Raw genomic sequence first — 17,212 nt, forward strand, 5'->3', positions numbered from 1 at the left:
AGAAAGAAAGAAAGAAAGAAAGAAAGAAAGAAAGAAAGAAAGAAAGAAAGAAAGAAAGAAAGAAAGAAAGAAAGAAAGAAAGAAAGAAAGAAAGAAAGAAAGAAAGAAAGAAAGAAAAGGGATCTCACTCTTAGCTTCAGCCTGCCCACCAATGGCACAAGCCCCCTGGCAGATTACCCATCAAAGAAAGTGGCCCTCAACAGAAAAGGAAAGAAAAGGCCCACCCTAGCACAGTTGAAGAGCCACTGCAGCATAAGGGTTAAAGTGCAGGACTCGGATTGGAGAGACCCAAGTTCAAGCCCCCACTAAGCCTGCTGGCTGACTTTGAGGCAGTCAGCCATCTTCTCAGCCTATTCAGTCTTGCAGGGCTATTGTGAGGCTACAATGGGGAGCTGGGAGAAAGCGAGCCCAGGAATGTTGCCTTGTGCTCTGTGGAGGAAAGTTGGCTTAGAAATGCCGTAGGTACGTTTTAAGGGAGAGCGCCTGCTTTGCACCCAGAAAGGCCCAGCTCCAACCCCTGGAATTGCCAGTTAAGAAATGATCCGGTAGCATGGAGCATGTAAGGCCCTCCTCTCTCCCAAGGCCCTGGAGAGCCACTGCCAGTCATTGTAAACAATATGAGGCTGTAGGTGGACAAATCTTTGGACTGGGTATAAAGCAGATTCCTGTGCTCCATATTTACTCAAAAGAAAGTCCTGCTGCATGCAAGGGGACTTTACTGTTTAGCACAGGAGGCCTGGAAGGCAAATGCAGCCCTCCAAGCCACTCTGCCTGGCCCTCATGACTCTTCCCACGCCATGCTCCTCACTGGCCCTGCTTCACACCCTCCTTGAGTGTTGCTGCCTGGCTCTGGATTGTGTGTCCTTGAACTCTGATCATGCCTCTTGGAGTGTCCCAATATTTGAACTGACTCGACTTGGTCTGTCTCTTGGCCCAGTTGGCTGGTCATGGCAGAGCTTGGAAAAGTTACTCTTTTGAACTACAACTCCCATCAGGCCAATCCAGTGGCCATGCTGGCTGGGGCTAATGGGAGTTTAAAAAAGTAACTTTTCCAAGCTCTGGGTCTTGGGTAGCGACAGATAACCTTGTCTTGTATGTAGATGCTTGGCCGATCAGGGAAACTCTCTTAGGAATTCTGTCCTTTGGTTTCTCCAGGCTGACCTCCTCTTACTATCCAGCTCAGAGCCCAACAGTCTCTGCTATGTGGAGACGATGGACATTGATGGGTAAGGTTATTTATTGTGTCTTGTTGTCGGCAAACCATCACTGGCTGAGGGCACACACACAAACCAAACAATAGGGATGGAAAGATCTGTCAATTTTTGTTCTGTCCATTTCTCATGAAACAGCATTTTAGTGCAAATTTTTCTGAATAAACACATTTTTGTAGGCTGTTTCTTGTCATATAATGCTTTTTCGTATGTTATTTTCACTCATATATTCATTTTTATTCACACTTCCGTCTAACATATGCATTTTTGTAAACATTGTTTAGTTGGTGAACTTTTCATAGTGTTAAATGATTGATAAATGTCAATACAAATTTTTACTTCCGGAAAAGTGGGCTTCTGAGCTGCCATTGGTCAGCATCAGGCAGAGTCTTAGGCATCGTTCCAAGAACGAACCTCATAATCTCTAGCCATCTTTAGCAGACTTACTTTGGTAGCCTTCACTTCGATAGCCTTCTTTGGCAATCGCCGGCACAGCCACTAGGACTGGCTTAGTGTCTCTTCGGCACAGTCACTAAGGACTGGCCTTAAAAAAAAAGTATAAGAAATATATATCACAAGCAAACTCTGTCTTGTATCACATGTGTGAGTTAGGTAAATAGCTAGAATTAACTGGTAACAAAGGGCTAAAATGGCACATAGTTGTCTTTACTAGGTTTATAACAATTCACTAGATAGTAAGGCAATTACACAGCACCTTATAAATGTAAGCATTTATTAAGAACAGCCTTATGTGCATCTTATCCATTTCTTATTTGGCCTTATCCATTTCTTATTCATACAAATAGCCTTTTCTTAGTTGTACAAATAGTCCTCTCTTTGGCCTTAGCTGAAGGGTCTGAACTTTATATAATTATTCTCTCTTTAGCCTTAGCTAAAGGGTCTTAATATAGAAATAAAATATATTTTGATTTTCTGCTGTGGAACTCTATTACATCCTTAGTCCCAAGATTTATCTAGCCAGTCTGTTGTCGATCACAGGACTCAGGTGAGGATCAAGTTTGACATATAAGACTCTATTTATATATAAACCTAGAAAGAATGTGTAAAACCCTTATCCTGGTGCATCCACTAGATAAGGGTCTGGCTGGTAACAACTTTATTGTTATTATTGTTATTAGATTTATATCCTGCCCTTCCTCCCAGCAGGAGCCCAGGTTGTCAAACAAAAGCACTAAAAACACATAAAAACATCATAAAAACAGACCTTAAAATACATTAAAATAAAACTTTAAAAACCTTTTTTAAAAAAAGCTTTAAAAACATCTTTTAAAAAAGGATTAAAAACATTGCTTAAAAAAAAATATTAAAAAGCAATTCCAACACAGATGCAGACTTCGGTCCATTAATTTCAATAAATCTACTCTGACTAAGTTGGATGCAACTCATTATTATTGACATAAGATTTTTTTCATATTTATGGGATTTTTTTCTTGCTTATCGCTATCCATTGAGCATTTTAATTGCTTTCTTTGTTTTTACTCATGCTCAGTTCTATCTTCAGATTTGTTTTTCCCTGCTTCTAAACTAACTCTTCCTTTGCCATTTTCAGAGAGACCAATCTGAAGTACCGGCAAGCTCTCCTGGTGACACACGAACAGTTGGTCAGTGAGGATAGCATGGCTGCCTTTGATGGTGAGTATCCCCACCACCACTTAACTTTGCAATCTCAAACGATTTTCATAGGTGATTGGTGCTTTCCCTTTGTATGGTCAGCTTCCTTTGAATGTGCGCGCACAAACTTCTTTGGGCTTGTTGTCATATTTAAATTCAAATTGGGTTGTCTCCAACACTAGTCTTATTCAGAGCAGACCCACTGAAATCAATGGTCTTCATTTTGTCATGCCTGTTGATTTCAATGGGTGTACTCTGAGTAAGGCTAGCGTTGGAGACCAGCCATCATCATCACCATAGTACTAAGATAACCCATCAACTCCACTATTGATAACTCATCAACTCCACTATTGCAGCCTTTCCCAATCTTTGGGTCCCCAGTTATTGCTGGACTACAACACCCATCAGTTCCAGCCAGCATGACCAATGGTCAGGAATGATGGGGTCTGCAACTTCTGGGGACCCAAACGATGGGAAAGGCTGCTATTAATCTATAAGCAACAGGGGATAACAATTGGCAAGCAAATGTGTCATATTAGAAGCAGCCAAACTCAGATAGGAATAAAAACAGCTTTAAGGTTCCCCCCCAAAGAATGGCTGCATTGTAAAGTTGCAAAGCCAGCAGCAACAACAAAAGACCCTGTTTGTGGTATCCGTTGATTTTATTTATTTATTACATTTATTACATTTATATCCCACCCTTCCTCCCAAGACAGCAAACAAAAGCACTAAAAGCACTTCAAAACATTTTAAAAACAAAAAGCTTTAAAACACATTAAAACAAAACGTCTTTAAAAACAACTTTAAAAACAACTTTAAAAGCATCTTAAAAAGCCATTCCAGCACAGCCGCAGACTGGGATGAGGTCTCTACTTAAAAGGCTTGATGAAAGAGGAAGGTCTCTACTTAAAAGGCTTGTTGAAAGAGGGAGGTCTTCAGTAGGTGCCGAAAAGATAACAGAGATGGTGCCTGTCTAATATTTGATTTAACATAGGAGTAGGAAAGCTCAAGCCCAGAGGTCAAATGTGGCCCTCCAGGCCTCTCTACCTGGCCCTCGGGACTCTCCCAAGGCCACTGGCCCCACTTCTCCTGCGTGTGTTTGCCTAGCCAAAATGCATCCTTGAACTCACATAATGCCTTCAGCTTGCCTGGATGAGTGTGTGTAGAAGCTAGCGTATGGCACCAAGGTAAAATTTGCATTAGTTGCTCCGCTCCTTTTGCCTCTGGCCCCATCCACCACTAGCATGCGACCCCCAGGAGGTTACCCAAGAAGAGGATTTGGCACTCGGGCTGAAAAGTGTTTCTCCCCCCCCCAATCTGATAGCTGCCCCAGATCTCAAAGTCCTAGGAGACAGAGGAGGTCTCTGGAGAGGAGTGACAAGGGCAGCAAGGCCTGACCTCTCCTGCCAACTCCTCAGGGAAAATCACCTGCGAGGAGCCCAACAGTCGGATGCACAGCTTCATCGGGACCCTGGAGTGGCGTGGAGAGAAATACTCCCTTGACAGCGAGAAAATCTTGCTGCGCGGCTGCAAGGTCCGCAACACGGAGGCCTGCTACGGGCTCGTCATCTACGCAGGTAGGTTGAGCAGGGTTGAGTGCCTTTGAAGGGCCACCCCCCACATCAGTGTCCCTCTGGATCCTTTCTGGGGTTGCTCTCTCTCTCTCTCTCTCTCTCTCTCTCTCTCTCTCTGTCTGTCTCTCTCTCTCTCTCTCTCACACACACACACACACACACACACACACACACACACACTTGGACAGCTGTCAAGAGGCCTGTAATTCCAAGATCCTGCACTGGAGATCCTATGACTCTATGAGTTGTTTCCACCTCTCTACTCAAAGTTGACCAGCATTTATTCTTTGGAACTCCCTGCCTCTTGATGTTCGGCAGGTGACTTCACTGTATTCTTTTTGGCGCCTGCTAACAACTTTTTGTTTCATAGAATCATAGAATAGTAGAGTTGGAAGGGGCCTATAAGGCCATCAAGTCCAACCCCCTGCTCAATGCAGGAATCCAAATCAAAGCATTCCAAACAGGCTGCCTCTTAAAGGCCCCCAGTGTCGGAGAGCCCACTACCTCTCGAGGTCATTGGTTCCTTTGTCATATGGCTCTAACAGTTAGGAAGTTTTTCCTGATGTCCAGTCGAAATCCGGCTTCTTGCAACTTGAGCCCAATCTTCCGTGTCCTGCACTCTGTTTAGGTAAGCCCATCCAGATGCATGGATGTTGGTGTGTTTTAATTTGTTGGAGTCTGTTGCTATTCTAATTGTTTTTTAAAATGTTTTTAATTACTTGTATTTCACTCTTGTATTGATCTTTTTAATGTCCTTTGTAAACTGCGGAGAGATTTTTTTCCAGTCAAGTGATATATAAATTTTGCTAAGTAATTAAATAAAAATGAGCCTAAGTTAGTCATGTCCATTAATTTCTATGAGTCTACTCTGAGTAAGACTAACAAAATCTATCAAATTCACACTTTTTGAAACAATATGAGAACTGAAAACACAACCATCCTTTGAAATTCGCACTTCTTTGAATTTTGCGATGCAGGTTGCCAACCAATCTTTCCCAGATTGCATATGTTCGGGGAAAGTGTGCATAAAAAGGAATATATGTGAAAATAACATGCAAAAACACATTGCACGATGAGAAATGGCTTGCAAAAAGGTGTACATGAGTCAAAATGGCCTACAAAAGTGGAGAAATTTTAGGAGAAATTTGCACTAAAATGTGGTACAATTTTCACGAGGGTGGTTGTGTTTTTTAAGAAAAAAAATCCCCAATTGCTGCAGAAATGTGGAGAGCTGAGTTTAAGAGTGGGAAAATGAGAAACCGAGTGAAATGGAATGGACAGATCCTTCCATGCCTAGTCGTTATCTTGCTTCAATTATTCACCAGCAGTTTGCCCTGTGCCAACTTCCAAAGCAGGAAGCATTAATGACCTGACCCTACCGGTTTACTGTTTCCTCATGCCCTTTCATGACATCTAATCCAACAGCAGATCTCTGGCTGGGCTTTAGATTTCAGCAGAGTTGAGACACAAAGGCATTTTGAAAGGTTTACAGCCGGGTCTGGCAGCCCCATTGCGCACTGGCAAAGTGAGCAGCGGTCAGTAGCCAAAGTGGTGCCCTCCAAACGTTTGCCAGACTACAATTCCCATCGTCCCTGACCATTGGCCATGCTGGGCTGTTGGACTGATGAGAGTTGCAGTCCCATGGCACCTGGAGGGATACAGGCTTCTCCAACCCTGACTTGTAAAAGAGGCATTCCCTTTTCTTGGGAGGGAATGCCTCTTCTAAATAGAGGCATTCTTCCATCTCTTGGCTACGCCACACCACTTCACAGCCACACCCCGTTTTCCCCTTTCTCTCATGTTCCTTGCTCTGCCAGTCGTCTCACAAGTACAACTGACGTCCCTAAGAGCCAATCTTCATGAAAGGGGAGGCTGTGTGTTAGCTACTTACAAGAGTCTTCTCAGGGGCTGACTCCCCTGATTGGCTCCAATCAGGACAAGAGCTCTTCTCCGTGGCTTAACATGCTCCCTTTTCATGCTGATCGGCTCATAGGTAGGGACCTGGCTGGGACCCTGATCCCAAAAAAGTAACGGGTCTATGACCCCCCTGTGACCCCAGATGACTACACCCCTGCTCTCTGGGGTTTCAAGCAGAAGTCTTCCTCAGACCTACCTGGGGATGCTATTGGGGACAGAACATGGGACTTCCTGCAAGCAAAGGTTGTGCTCTCCCTCTCAAAACAAAGTAAGATCCTAGTCCTCATGTTTCCAAATGAAGGGCTGCTTTAAATAGGAACCTAGGGAACTCTCTTATATCTAGTCCGGTTAGCTCAGTATTGCCTACACTGACTGGCAGTGGCTCTCCAGGGCTGCAGGCCAGGGGGTGTCTCCCAGGCCTACCTAGAGATGCCAGGGATTGAACCTGGGACCTTCTGCATTAAAAGTGCATGCTCTGCCACTGAGCTGTGGTCCTTTCCCTAAATGTAAAAGAAGGTTCCAGTCCTCATGGTCCTGAATAAAGGGGCGATTTAAATAGGAAGCTGCCTTATACCAAGTCAGACCATTGGTCCATCTAGCTCAGGATTGTCTCCACTGACCGTCAGCGGCTCTCCAGGGTTTCAGGCAGGACATTTTGAGCCCTCCCTGGAAACAGTGCCGGCTGAACCTGGGACCTTCTGCATGCGAAGCAGAAGGCTCTATCCCTGAGCTTCATTTCTTTTTGAACCCATTCCAATTTGCCTCATTGATTTGGTCCCCCCCAAACGGTGACTAACTAGTGAATTTAGGGTGGTCTTCGATGGCTAGTTCTACTCAAAGTTGACCCACTGAAGTTAATCCTTTCATTTGGATTCCTGCCTTGAGCAGGGGGTTGGACTTGATGACCTTATAGGCCCCTTCCAACTCTACTATTCTATGATTTTAATGGACATGACTAAGTTAGGTTAATCCATTTCAGTGGGTCGGTCTCCTCTGACTAGGGGTCTGCAATTTTCACGAAATTGAATAGGAACAGTACAGCACGGGGGCACATGACACAGTAATTATTGCAAACCACCCATCTTTCTAGAAAAGGTCTTAACAAAATCTCTCTCTTCCTGTACACAATGATGTCTGGTTCATAAGAATTCTCCCACAGCATAAGCATATGTAGCAGTTCCTATGCCATTCGGTGAAGCAAAGAGTCTTGCACAGATAGATATTGACTGGTGGGTGGACAAGCTAGTAAGCATTTTGCTAGGCTAGCGACTTGCGCAAATGAATTTACAAGGCTGTATTTACACCCTGTTTGTTTGTGCAGTTAGTTAGAACCACTTGTTCCTCAGTCCAAATGTCAGGGTATGTCTATGGTAGAGAGCCCACCACGAGCAAGCCATGTGAATGAAAAAAAATGGACCCCTGGTAACAGTTCATTTAAAAATGCCCTCTATTCTGAGTTGGACTTAGCTGACTACAACTCATAATGATCACGATAGTCTGCAACCTCCATGAGACTTGATTGTGTCACTTATTTATTTGTAATTTATTCATTACGTTTGTATACCTCCCCATAGCCAAAGCTCCTTAAAAAATGCCATGGTTTTTAAAATTGTGTTTTGAAATTTGTATATCTGTTTTTAATGTTTTAATTGTTGTAAACCGCCCAGAGATCTTTGGCTATGGGGTGGTATACAAATGTAATAAATAAATACTTAAATAAATACTCTGAGTTGGACCTAGCTGACTACAACTCATAATGATCACAATTATCTGCAACATCCATGAGACTTGATTGCGTCACTTAGGCTGGTTTTTCCCCCAATCATCAAGAAATGAAGGTTGCAGATCTGTTGTGCAACGGAATGGTTGCTTTCTCTCCCGGAAAGGGTGTGAATCTCCCACACACCACGTGAAAAAGCCTGTGGTGTCTGTGTGTGTTTCATTCTTTGCGGCATGGGTGATGTTGTTCTACTGTTTACCCTCCCAGAGAGGACCAGGCGTTTGTTTTCTTTCCAGTGCATCTCTCACACATCTTTCCCCCTCAGGCTTTGATTCCAAAATCATGAAAAACTGTGGGAAGGTCAAGCTGAAAAAAACCAAACTCAGCCGTCTGATGGATCGCCTTGTGATACTGGTAACGTTAGGAACATTAGGAGTTGCCTTTGGCCGAGCCATCGGTCTATCTAGGTGGCCAAGTTTGCAGATGAAGCTAAATTGTTCAGGGATGATAAACCAAAAAGGGATTGCCAAGAGCTCCGAAAGGACATCTCCAAACTGAGTGCATGGGCAATAAAATGACAAATCAATGTAAAGTTATGCATTTTGGAGGAGGGGGGGAAATCTTGATTTCACTTATATGCTCCTGGGGTCTCAACCGGCAGGGACTGACCAGTAATGAGACCTTGGTAGCTCGAGGAAGATGTCAACCCAGTATGCGGCCACTGTGAAAAAGGCAAATTCCATGCTAGGGATCGTTAGGAAAGGTCCTGAAAATAAAACTGCCAATATCATAATGCCATCAAATCATTGGCGAGGCTGCATTTGGAATGCTGTGTTCACTGCTGGTCACCTTGGCAAGGATGTTGTAGAGCTGGAAAAGGTTCTGAAAAGGGCAACCAGAACAATCGAGGGGGATGGAACGGCTCCCCAATGAGGACAGGTTGCAGCATTTGGGGGCTTTTTAGTTTGGAGAAAAGGCAAGTCGGAGGCGACATGATTGACGTGTATCAAAGTACGCACGGCGTGGAGGGAGTGGATAGAGAAAAGTTTTTCTCCCTTTCTCATAACACTAGAACTCGGGGACATTCAACGAAGCTGAATGTTGGGAGATTCAGGACAGACAAAAGAAAACATTTCTTTACACAGCAAATAAGTGAAACTATGGAATATACTCCCATAAGAGGCAGTGGTGGCCACCAACTTGGATGGCTTTAAAAGAGGAATAGACAAATTCATGGAGGAGGAGGCCATCAGTGGCTGCTTGCCATGATGGCTGTGCTCTACCTCCATAGTCGGAGGCTGTACGCTTCTGAATCCCAGTTGCTGGAATCCACAGGAGGGGTGAGTTGCTCTTGCGCTCAGGTCCTGCTTTGGGGCTTCTTCCCATCGGGGGCCCTGGTTGGCCACTGTGAGAACCGGATGCTGGACTAGATCCAGCAGGCTCTTCTTAGCCATGATAACTGAGAATGGAACCTCCACACTGGGGGGCAGTCTATATTTAATACCAGTTGCTGGAAACGGCAGGAGGAGAGAGTTACTCTTGCCCTCAGGTCCTGCTCGGGGGCTTCCCATTGGGGCACCCAGTTGGCCACTGTGAGAACAGGGTGCTGGACTAGACGGGCCCCTTTGGGCCTGACCCAGCAGGCTTGTCTTACATTGTTAGTTCAGTGTCATCTACACTGGCTGTCAGCGGCTTGCCAAGGTTCTAGACAGGAAAGATTTCCTCCAGGCCTGTGTTCAGATGCTCTGCCACTGAGCTGCAACTCTTTATCTGTCTGTATGGCCAGAACACAGGGAGGGGACAGGAGGCTCGGATTCTGCACTAGCGATGGCTGATGGGGATTGTCCTCCAATCATATCTGCAGGGCACCAGGTTTCCCCACCCCTTCTCTAAGAAGAAGCATTCCACTCTCTCTGGAGGGAATGCCTCTTCTCGGTGGAGGCATTCCTCCATCGCTCACGTGCAGGATGAACTATGACGTCTAAAGATCCAGGGTGATGAGCATCTGCGGCCCTCCAGATGTTGCTGGACTCACCTTCCCTGACCATGGCTGCTGGAGGTCCTGGACAGCCCAGTCCAACACGCTTGGAGGGCACCAGGTTGGGGAAGGCTGTTCTGCACACACTCAGAGCTTGGAAACGTTACTTTTTTGAACTACAATTCCCATCAGTCCCAGCCAGCATGGCCACTGGATTGGGCTGATGGGAGTTGTAGTTCAGAAAAGTAACTTTTCCAAGCTCTGCTCCCACCTCTCTGAGCCATCACAGCTGGCAATATCTGGAGGGCCGCAGATGTGCCCCATCCCTGAACTGAGAAGTAGCGTTTCCCCGCTGTAGAGATGGAGGAGGGCCTCTATGTGGAAGAGGGAATCCGGCAGCATCTGGAGGGCAGCAGGTTAGGGAAGGCTGGGGCAGAGTGGGGCGCCTCGCCTTCTAACACCTGACCTTTCCTTACCGGTCTCCGTAGATCGCGGTGTCTCTCTTCCTGATCTCGTTCAGCCTCGCTATTGGCTCCGGAGTCTGGGCCGGCAAGTTTCAGCAGGAGCACGGCTACCTCTCTGCTTTCTACAACAAGATGAGCCCGGCCGAGTACGCCTTTTTCGCCTTCTGGGGATTCCTCATCCTCCTGAGCCTGGTCATCCCCATGTCCATGCTCATCACGTACGTTCCAAGCTCCCTCTCCTCCTCCCCAGACCACAGGGGGGCAGTGTTTCAGTTCTGGACCCAGGGGCCAGATGAACTCATTACTCCTGCTAGCCAATCGTGGCAGTGTTCCCAGAGACCAGAAGTGAGGGGGGGCTTGTGCAACAGATAACTGTAGCAGGTCAGTGGTTTTAAAAAGAAACTCCTCCCGTTGGACAACTGTGTCCGTTCCTCCCGCCCCTGATAAACCAGATCCCCAGCTTCCTTCTTCTTTTTAAGAGTAAGTTTCTAGCATTTGTGGAACCTGAGATATAAGGCAAGAGGGAGAGGCGCTATTCTCCACTGCATATTACAAGTGACCTGAACCGGGGGGGGGCAATAGACAGAAAGGCAACCTATTCTTTCCTCTGCTGACTCCTCCTCTAAAGGGTTTGTTGCTTTTGCAGGCTTTGCTCCACCCCTCCCTCCCTTCTCTTCCTGACTTTCTTCTTCAGTTCGTTGGTCATGGCTCCCTGAGTGGAAGTTGCATGGCTGCTTCAGCCATGTATGACTTTACTTCTTTGTAGTAATAAACCTTACTTTTCTTTATTCTTTCAACTAACAGACTTAACAGACCAGTTATTTCTATGCTCTGCTGCAATAGCATCTCTGTATCTATATCTATATATACATTGCAGCAGAATGCAGAAATAACTGGCCTGTTAAGACTGGTAGTTGAAAGCATGCAGAGCTTTAAGATTTATTACTACAAAGGGGTAATGTCATGCATGGTGAAGCAGAGAGCCACCACCAGCTAACAAAGACAAGAAGAGTAGAAGGGGAGGAGCAAACCCTGCAAAAACAACAAACACGTTAGAGGAGGAATCAGCAGAGAGAAGAATAGATTGCCTTTCTGTCTATTGCCCCCCCAACCCACTGATTCAGCAGGGCTGTGGAGTCAGTATGCCAAACCTTCGACTCCGACTCCTCTGTTTTTCTACTGTCCGATTCCACCCAAAATTGCTTCCAACTCCACAGCCTTGGAAAGGGCTGTAAATGTCTTTTTAAATTGGAAGCTCTCGTAGGAGCATTTTTATCGCTGCCTGAATATGCGCTGATCTTGGCATCACAGCATTTGTCTTCATCTGGGTCCTGCGTCATACACTGACACACAAAATGTTTTCCATCTTGAGTTATGGTGAAATGCTCAACTACAGCTGACTTCACGGGAAGCGTCTTTGACATTGTGAATTTATATTTTTAAAAATTTGTCAATCAAAATCTATTTTGAAGCTGGAGTCGGAGTCAGTACATTTCTTCCGACTCCGACTCCATCTCCACAGCCCTGGATTCAAGTCGCTGGTAACATGCATTGGTGCTTTACTGCCGACAGGAGGGGGTTTCTAAAGTTGTCTTTGCTCTTATGATGATTGCTGCCATGCGTTCCGCCCCCCCCAGGTTTGAATTCATCTACCTGGTCAACAGCTGTTTCATTAACTGGGACATGGAAATGTACTATGCGCCGAAAGACATGCCGGCCAAAGCCCGGAGTACGAGCCTCAATGACCAGCTTGGGCAGATCCAGTATGTCTTTTCAGACAAGACGGGCACCTTGACGCAGAACATCATGACCTTCAAGAAATGTTGCATCAATGGGAAAATATATGGTAATATCCAACTGGGGACTCACTGGGCCCTGAACATTCATTGCCCCCTGCCCATAGGCTGGGTGTGGGGCAGCCTTTTCAGCCTGAGGGCCCCCTTCCCTTCTGGGCAAGCTTCCAGGGGCCGCATGCCTGTGGTGGGCGGGGCCGGATGCAAGAGTGGGCGGAGCAATGAAAATGTTACCTTTGCACAGAAGGCTCGTTTGGACACACATTCACACACAAACCTTCTCTATCCTCCACGCAGACATGCACCGTAGTGTAGTGGCAAATTCAGAAGTGCAAGGTCCCTGCATGCTAGTCACAGCCACATCCGCTCCTATCTTTTTCATTTTATTTTATTTTGCTGCTGGGTTGAGAATGCGGTTGTTGTTAATGCCTTCGCCCATAGCAACAGATGTCCCTAGGAGCCAATTATCATGAAAGGGGAGTGCATTTGCTACTGAGGGGAGTCTTCTCAGTGGCCGACAGCTCCTTTCACTCTGAGGGGCTCCAATCAGCAGGAAAGGACAAGGAAGCAGGTTAGAAGACTCTTCTAAGTGTCCAACATGCTCCCCTTTCATGAGAATTGGCTCGTTGGATGCTGGAGACATAGGGAACCTGCTGAGACCCCCTGCTCCTAAAAAAGTAAAGGGTCTCAGACCCACTGAGATCCTGGAGGACTACACCCTTGGGCAAGCCCAAGGCAGAATCAGAGTTCAAGGACACATCCCAGCCAGGCACATAAACTCAAGGAGGGTGTGAAGCTGGGTGGGTGAGGGGTATGGCCTAGGGAGAGGAGGTGTGGCCTGGGAAGAGGAGGTGTGGTTCAGGAGGGGGTGTGGCCTGGGAAGAGGAGGTGTGGCTCAGGAGGGGGTGTGGCCTGGGGAAAGTCCCAACATTCAGCTTCATTGGATGACCCCATTGGCTTCTGGCATTCTGAGAGAGGGAGAGAATCCTCTGTCTCCGAAACATATCTGAGGCACGCAAGTGGGCAGAAGCTGCTCTGGCCAGTAGTCCGTGCCGATGCCTGCCCCTAGCCATTGTGGCATATGGGTCCTTGCTGCGATGGGGCACTTTAACCCTGATCTTCCATTCTAGGCACTTTATTGGCCTCTTTTAAATTCAAGTATTTTAAAGGATCTTTAGCCTTTGGGTCCCATCAACCCTAGCTAGCTTCGCCAGCGGCCAAGGATGAGGGACGCTGTTGTCCAGCAATATCTGAGGACCCGAGGCTGAAGAACGGTGGTCTACGCTAACTGGAGACGCCGGGGATTGAACCTGTGGCCTTCCGCATGCCAAGCAAGCACTCTCCCACTGAGCCACGCCCCTGCCCCCAAGTGCTTGATTGTTAGACACAGGCATGGCCCCTTTACAGTCTTCCACTGTCTGCAAACCAAACTTTTGGGCACATTTATCGCTTGCTTCGTTTGACTTGGTTCTATGGTTAAGACGGGATCCATTGGGTTGTATCCAATGTATGCCCTACTTAGAGTAGACCCATTAGGTTGTGTCCAGTGCCAGTCATACCTGCAATAAACCCATTGAAATAAATACGTGTCGCCATCTTAGGGCCATTGATTTCAATGGGTTTATTCCAAGTAGGACTTAAATGAGTACCGCCCATTGTTTTATTAAAACAAAGCAAGAAATTCGACCAAAGAAAAAGGAAAAAGCAAAGTAATTAATTTCCTTTTGTTTTATAAGACTTTTCAATGTGAAAATGTGACTAACTTCTCAAGAGTGTGTCATTAATATTTTTTGCCCTCCTATTTGAAAATATTTACAGGATCGCAGATCAAGACACAAGACAAATCGATGGTATGTTGCATATTCTTGCTGGAGTTTACATGGGTTCCTTAAGACACAGGCCTGGTTCGTACACACAACACTAAACTATGGTTTATTATACTGTGGTCCATTAAACTAAGGTTTAGCATTATGTGCAAGCCCAGCAGCTTAACTATGGATTGTTTACTGTCAACAAACCATAATTTACCATAGTTCGTTGGATGATAGCTTGGCTTAACCATGGTTTATTTGACTACAGTTTGGCTTCACCATGGTTTGCTTGATCACAGGTTGGATAAACCATGGATTGTTTGACTACAAGGTTGACCATGGTTTGTGGAACCACAGTTTGGTTTAACCATGGTTTGTTTGATCACTGCATCTCAGAAGCTTACCAAACTAAAAAGGAATGAGGCAAGAGCAACTGGAGAAGAACCCTAATTTTGGAGAAACAAACCATGACGTAGCATTATGTGCTAACCAGGCCATAGTGATCACATGAGGGGGGTCAGAGCACCTGAGACCCAGGGATCCACTGGGCTTCTACAAAGCCAAAGGGAAAGTCTTCTTTTACCACTGTGATCATACAATTGAAAGAATCTTCTCAAAAAGCTTTTGACTGCAGTGGGGTTAATTTTACCCCCGGGGACTGCGCTGCGCTGCACATGCAAAAACTGTGCACCTTGTCAGACAGAATTTGACAACGATGATAATCTGAATGCTGACCAAACTGGCCTTGCAAACATTACCAACTTTGTTTTTTTAAAAAAAGGTGCTTCAGAATGAGATTTTCAGGTTAGGGGTGGAGCCTGGTGGATTTTGATATATCGGGGCAGTCTCTAATAATAATAATAATAATAATAATAATAATAATAATAATAATAATAAATTTAATTTTTGTGTTGCCTATCTGGCCAAAGCCACTCTAGGCGACGTACACATTAAAATTCAATAAAATACAATATAATACAAAATAGAATACAATGCAGTCAACACTAGTGCAGCAGTATAAAATCATTTAGGGCAATCAATGAATAATTATAAAGCAATCACAGAAAAATTAGCCCACCCCGGAAATCCCGAAGGCCTGTCCAAAGAGCCAAGTTTTTAAGGCTCGGCAAAATGTATGCAGGGAAGGGGCATGGCGAAGATCGAACGGGAGGGAGTTCCAGAGAGTGGGGGCCGCCACTGAAAATGCCCTCTCTCTAGTCCCCACCAACCTAGCTGTGGATCTCCAGGTATGCTTGGACTCCAACTCCCATTAGCCACATCAGCCAGCGTTGGGTGATGGAAGTTGAAGTCCACCAACATCCAGAGGGCCCCATAGGTCCCTCATCCCTGCTCTACGAAGTACCTTTCTGTACTGTATGCAAGAGACTTAGGAATGTCTCTATTTAGAAGAAGCATCCCCTGCAGAGAGAAAGGAATGCCTCTTCTTGCATCAGGCTGGGGACAACTATGGCTGTTAGACGTCCACTTCCATCCTCCCCAGTCAGCACAGCCAATGGTCAGGGATGATGGGAACTGGGGTCCAACATCCAGGGGGGCTGCAGCTTAGCCACCATTGGAGTAGTCACTAAAGATGAACGCGCATTCACCTCGCTCATGCTACTTTTTCTGATGGGTGGATACCAAAAGAGCAGAGCAGATCCCGAGTGGTTGTGCCTTGCCATTAATCTCTGACCACATTTTTGGTCTGCTCCCCCAAGGGTGCTGATCTGAACTGGAGCAAGTACTTGGATGGCAAGGAGGAGTTCTACGACCAGTTGCTCCTGGACACCATCCGGCAGGATGAGGACCCCGTGGTGAAGGAGTTCATGCGCCTCCTGGCCCTCTGCCACACCGTCATGGTAGAGGAGAAGCAGAGTGAGTGGGGGGCATTTATTTTCTCTCCTTTACTTTTGTCTCAGGAGTTGGCCTCGGATAAAGCTATAGAACTCCAGGCCCTTTGGAACTCTTCCCAGGGTACACCCCCTCCCTGGCCACACCCTCTTTCCCCAAGCCACACCCCTCCCTGGTCACACCCTCTTTCCCCAAGCCACACCCCTCCCCGGTCACACCCTGTTTCTGGTGGTCTCTTGTGGGAGCGAATTCCATCATTTGACTCTGCTTATGTGAAGATGCACCTCGCATCATTTGTACACCTCCATACCACTGGCTCTCACTTGCCTTTTCTTCAAACTAAAAAGGCGGCCCAAATGTTCTAAGCTTTCCCCATAAGGGAGTTGGTCCAACCTTGTAACCATTTAATAATAATAATTTTATTTATTGGTCGCCTATCTGTCCAGGTTAGTGGACACTCTAGGCGACTTACACTAGCTAAAAGCTATACATAATATACAATATACAAAAACAATCTACAGTCCTAACAATTTAAAACCAATTTCCAGTTAAAACATCATAAAATTAATCCTGAATAGCCAGGTTTTTAAGGCTCGACGAAAACCTATCAGGGAGGGAGCATATCGGAGATCATACGGAAGGGAATTCCAGAGGGTGGGGGCCACAACCGAAAATGCCCTCTCTCTGGTCTGCACCAGCCTAGCTGTTTTAGCTGGTGGGACCGAGAGAAGGTCTTGAGAGGCTGATCTTGTGAGGCGGCATATTTGGTGATTCTGGAGGTGCTCCTTCAGATAAACTGGGCCGAAACCGTATAGGGTTTTAAAGGTCAACACCAACACCTTGAATCGGGCCCGGTAAACAACTGGTAACCAGTGAAGATCTATTAATACTGGAGTGATGTGATCACAGCGACGGCTGTGCTTGATCAAGCGCGCCGCCGCATTCTGTACCAGCTGTAATTTCCGGACCGTTTTCAAGGGTAACCCCACGTAGAGCGCATTACAGTAGTCTAAGCGAGAGGAGACCAGGGCATGTATCACCTGTGGGAGCAGATGAACAGGGAGGTAGGGTCGCAGCCTCTGTATCAGATGTAATTGATACCAAGCTGCCCGACTCACCGCCGAAACCTGAGCCTCCATGGACAGCTGGGAGTCAAGAATGACCCCGAGGCTGTGGACCTGGTCCTTCAGGGGTAATCTCACCCCATTAAGTATCAGGTCTGTAATACCCAACCTTCCTCTGTCTCCCACAAGTAACACCT

At 46.2% G+C, this 17,212-nt stretch overlaps 1 protein-coding gene across 7 annotated transcripts in view; it reads left to right on the top strand.

The window, feature by feature from the left end:
• The window catches only part of ATP8B3 (ATPase phospholipid transporting 8B3), a 71,238-nt gene that overhangs the window by 21,370 nt on the left and 32,656 nt on the right, over nucleotides 1-17,212 (top strand). For all 7 annotated transcript variants that reach the window (XM_061601635.1, XM_061601637.1, XM_061601641.1 and 4 more), the window contains 8 exons: nucleotides 1,156-1,226; nucleotides 2,782-2,864; nucleotides 4,262-4,420; nucleotides 8,380-8,468; nucleotides 10,521-10,714; nucleotides 12,134-12,342; nucleotides 14,108-14,139; nucleotides 15,819-15,975. In XM_061601635.1, the coding sequence (XP_061457619.1) occupies nucleotides 1,156-1,226; nucleotides 2,782-2,864; nucleotides 4,262-4,420; nucleotides 8,380-8,468; nucleotides 10,521-10,714; nucleotides 12,134-12,342; nucleotides 14,108-14,139; nucleotides 15,819-15,975 (994 nt within the window). The remainder of the gene's footprint in view (nucleotides 1-1,155; nucleotides 1,227-2,781; nucleotides 2,865-4,261; nucleotides 4,421-8,379; nucleotides 8,469-10,520; nucleotides 10,715-12,133; nucleotides 12,343-14,107; nucleotides 14,140-15,818; nucleotides 15,976-17,212) is intronic.

The sequence above is a fragment of the Rhineura floridana genome, chromosome 18 (assembly GCF_030035675.1).
Source record: "Rhineura floridana isolate rRhiFlo1 chromosome 18, rRhiFlo1.hap2, whole genome shotgun sequence".
NCBI lineage: Eukaryota > Metazoa > Chordata > Lepidosauria > Squamata > Rhineuridae > Rhineura > Rhineura floridana.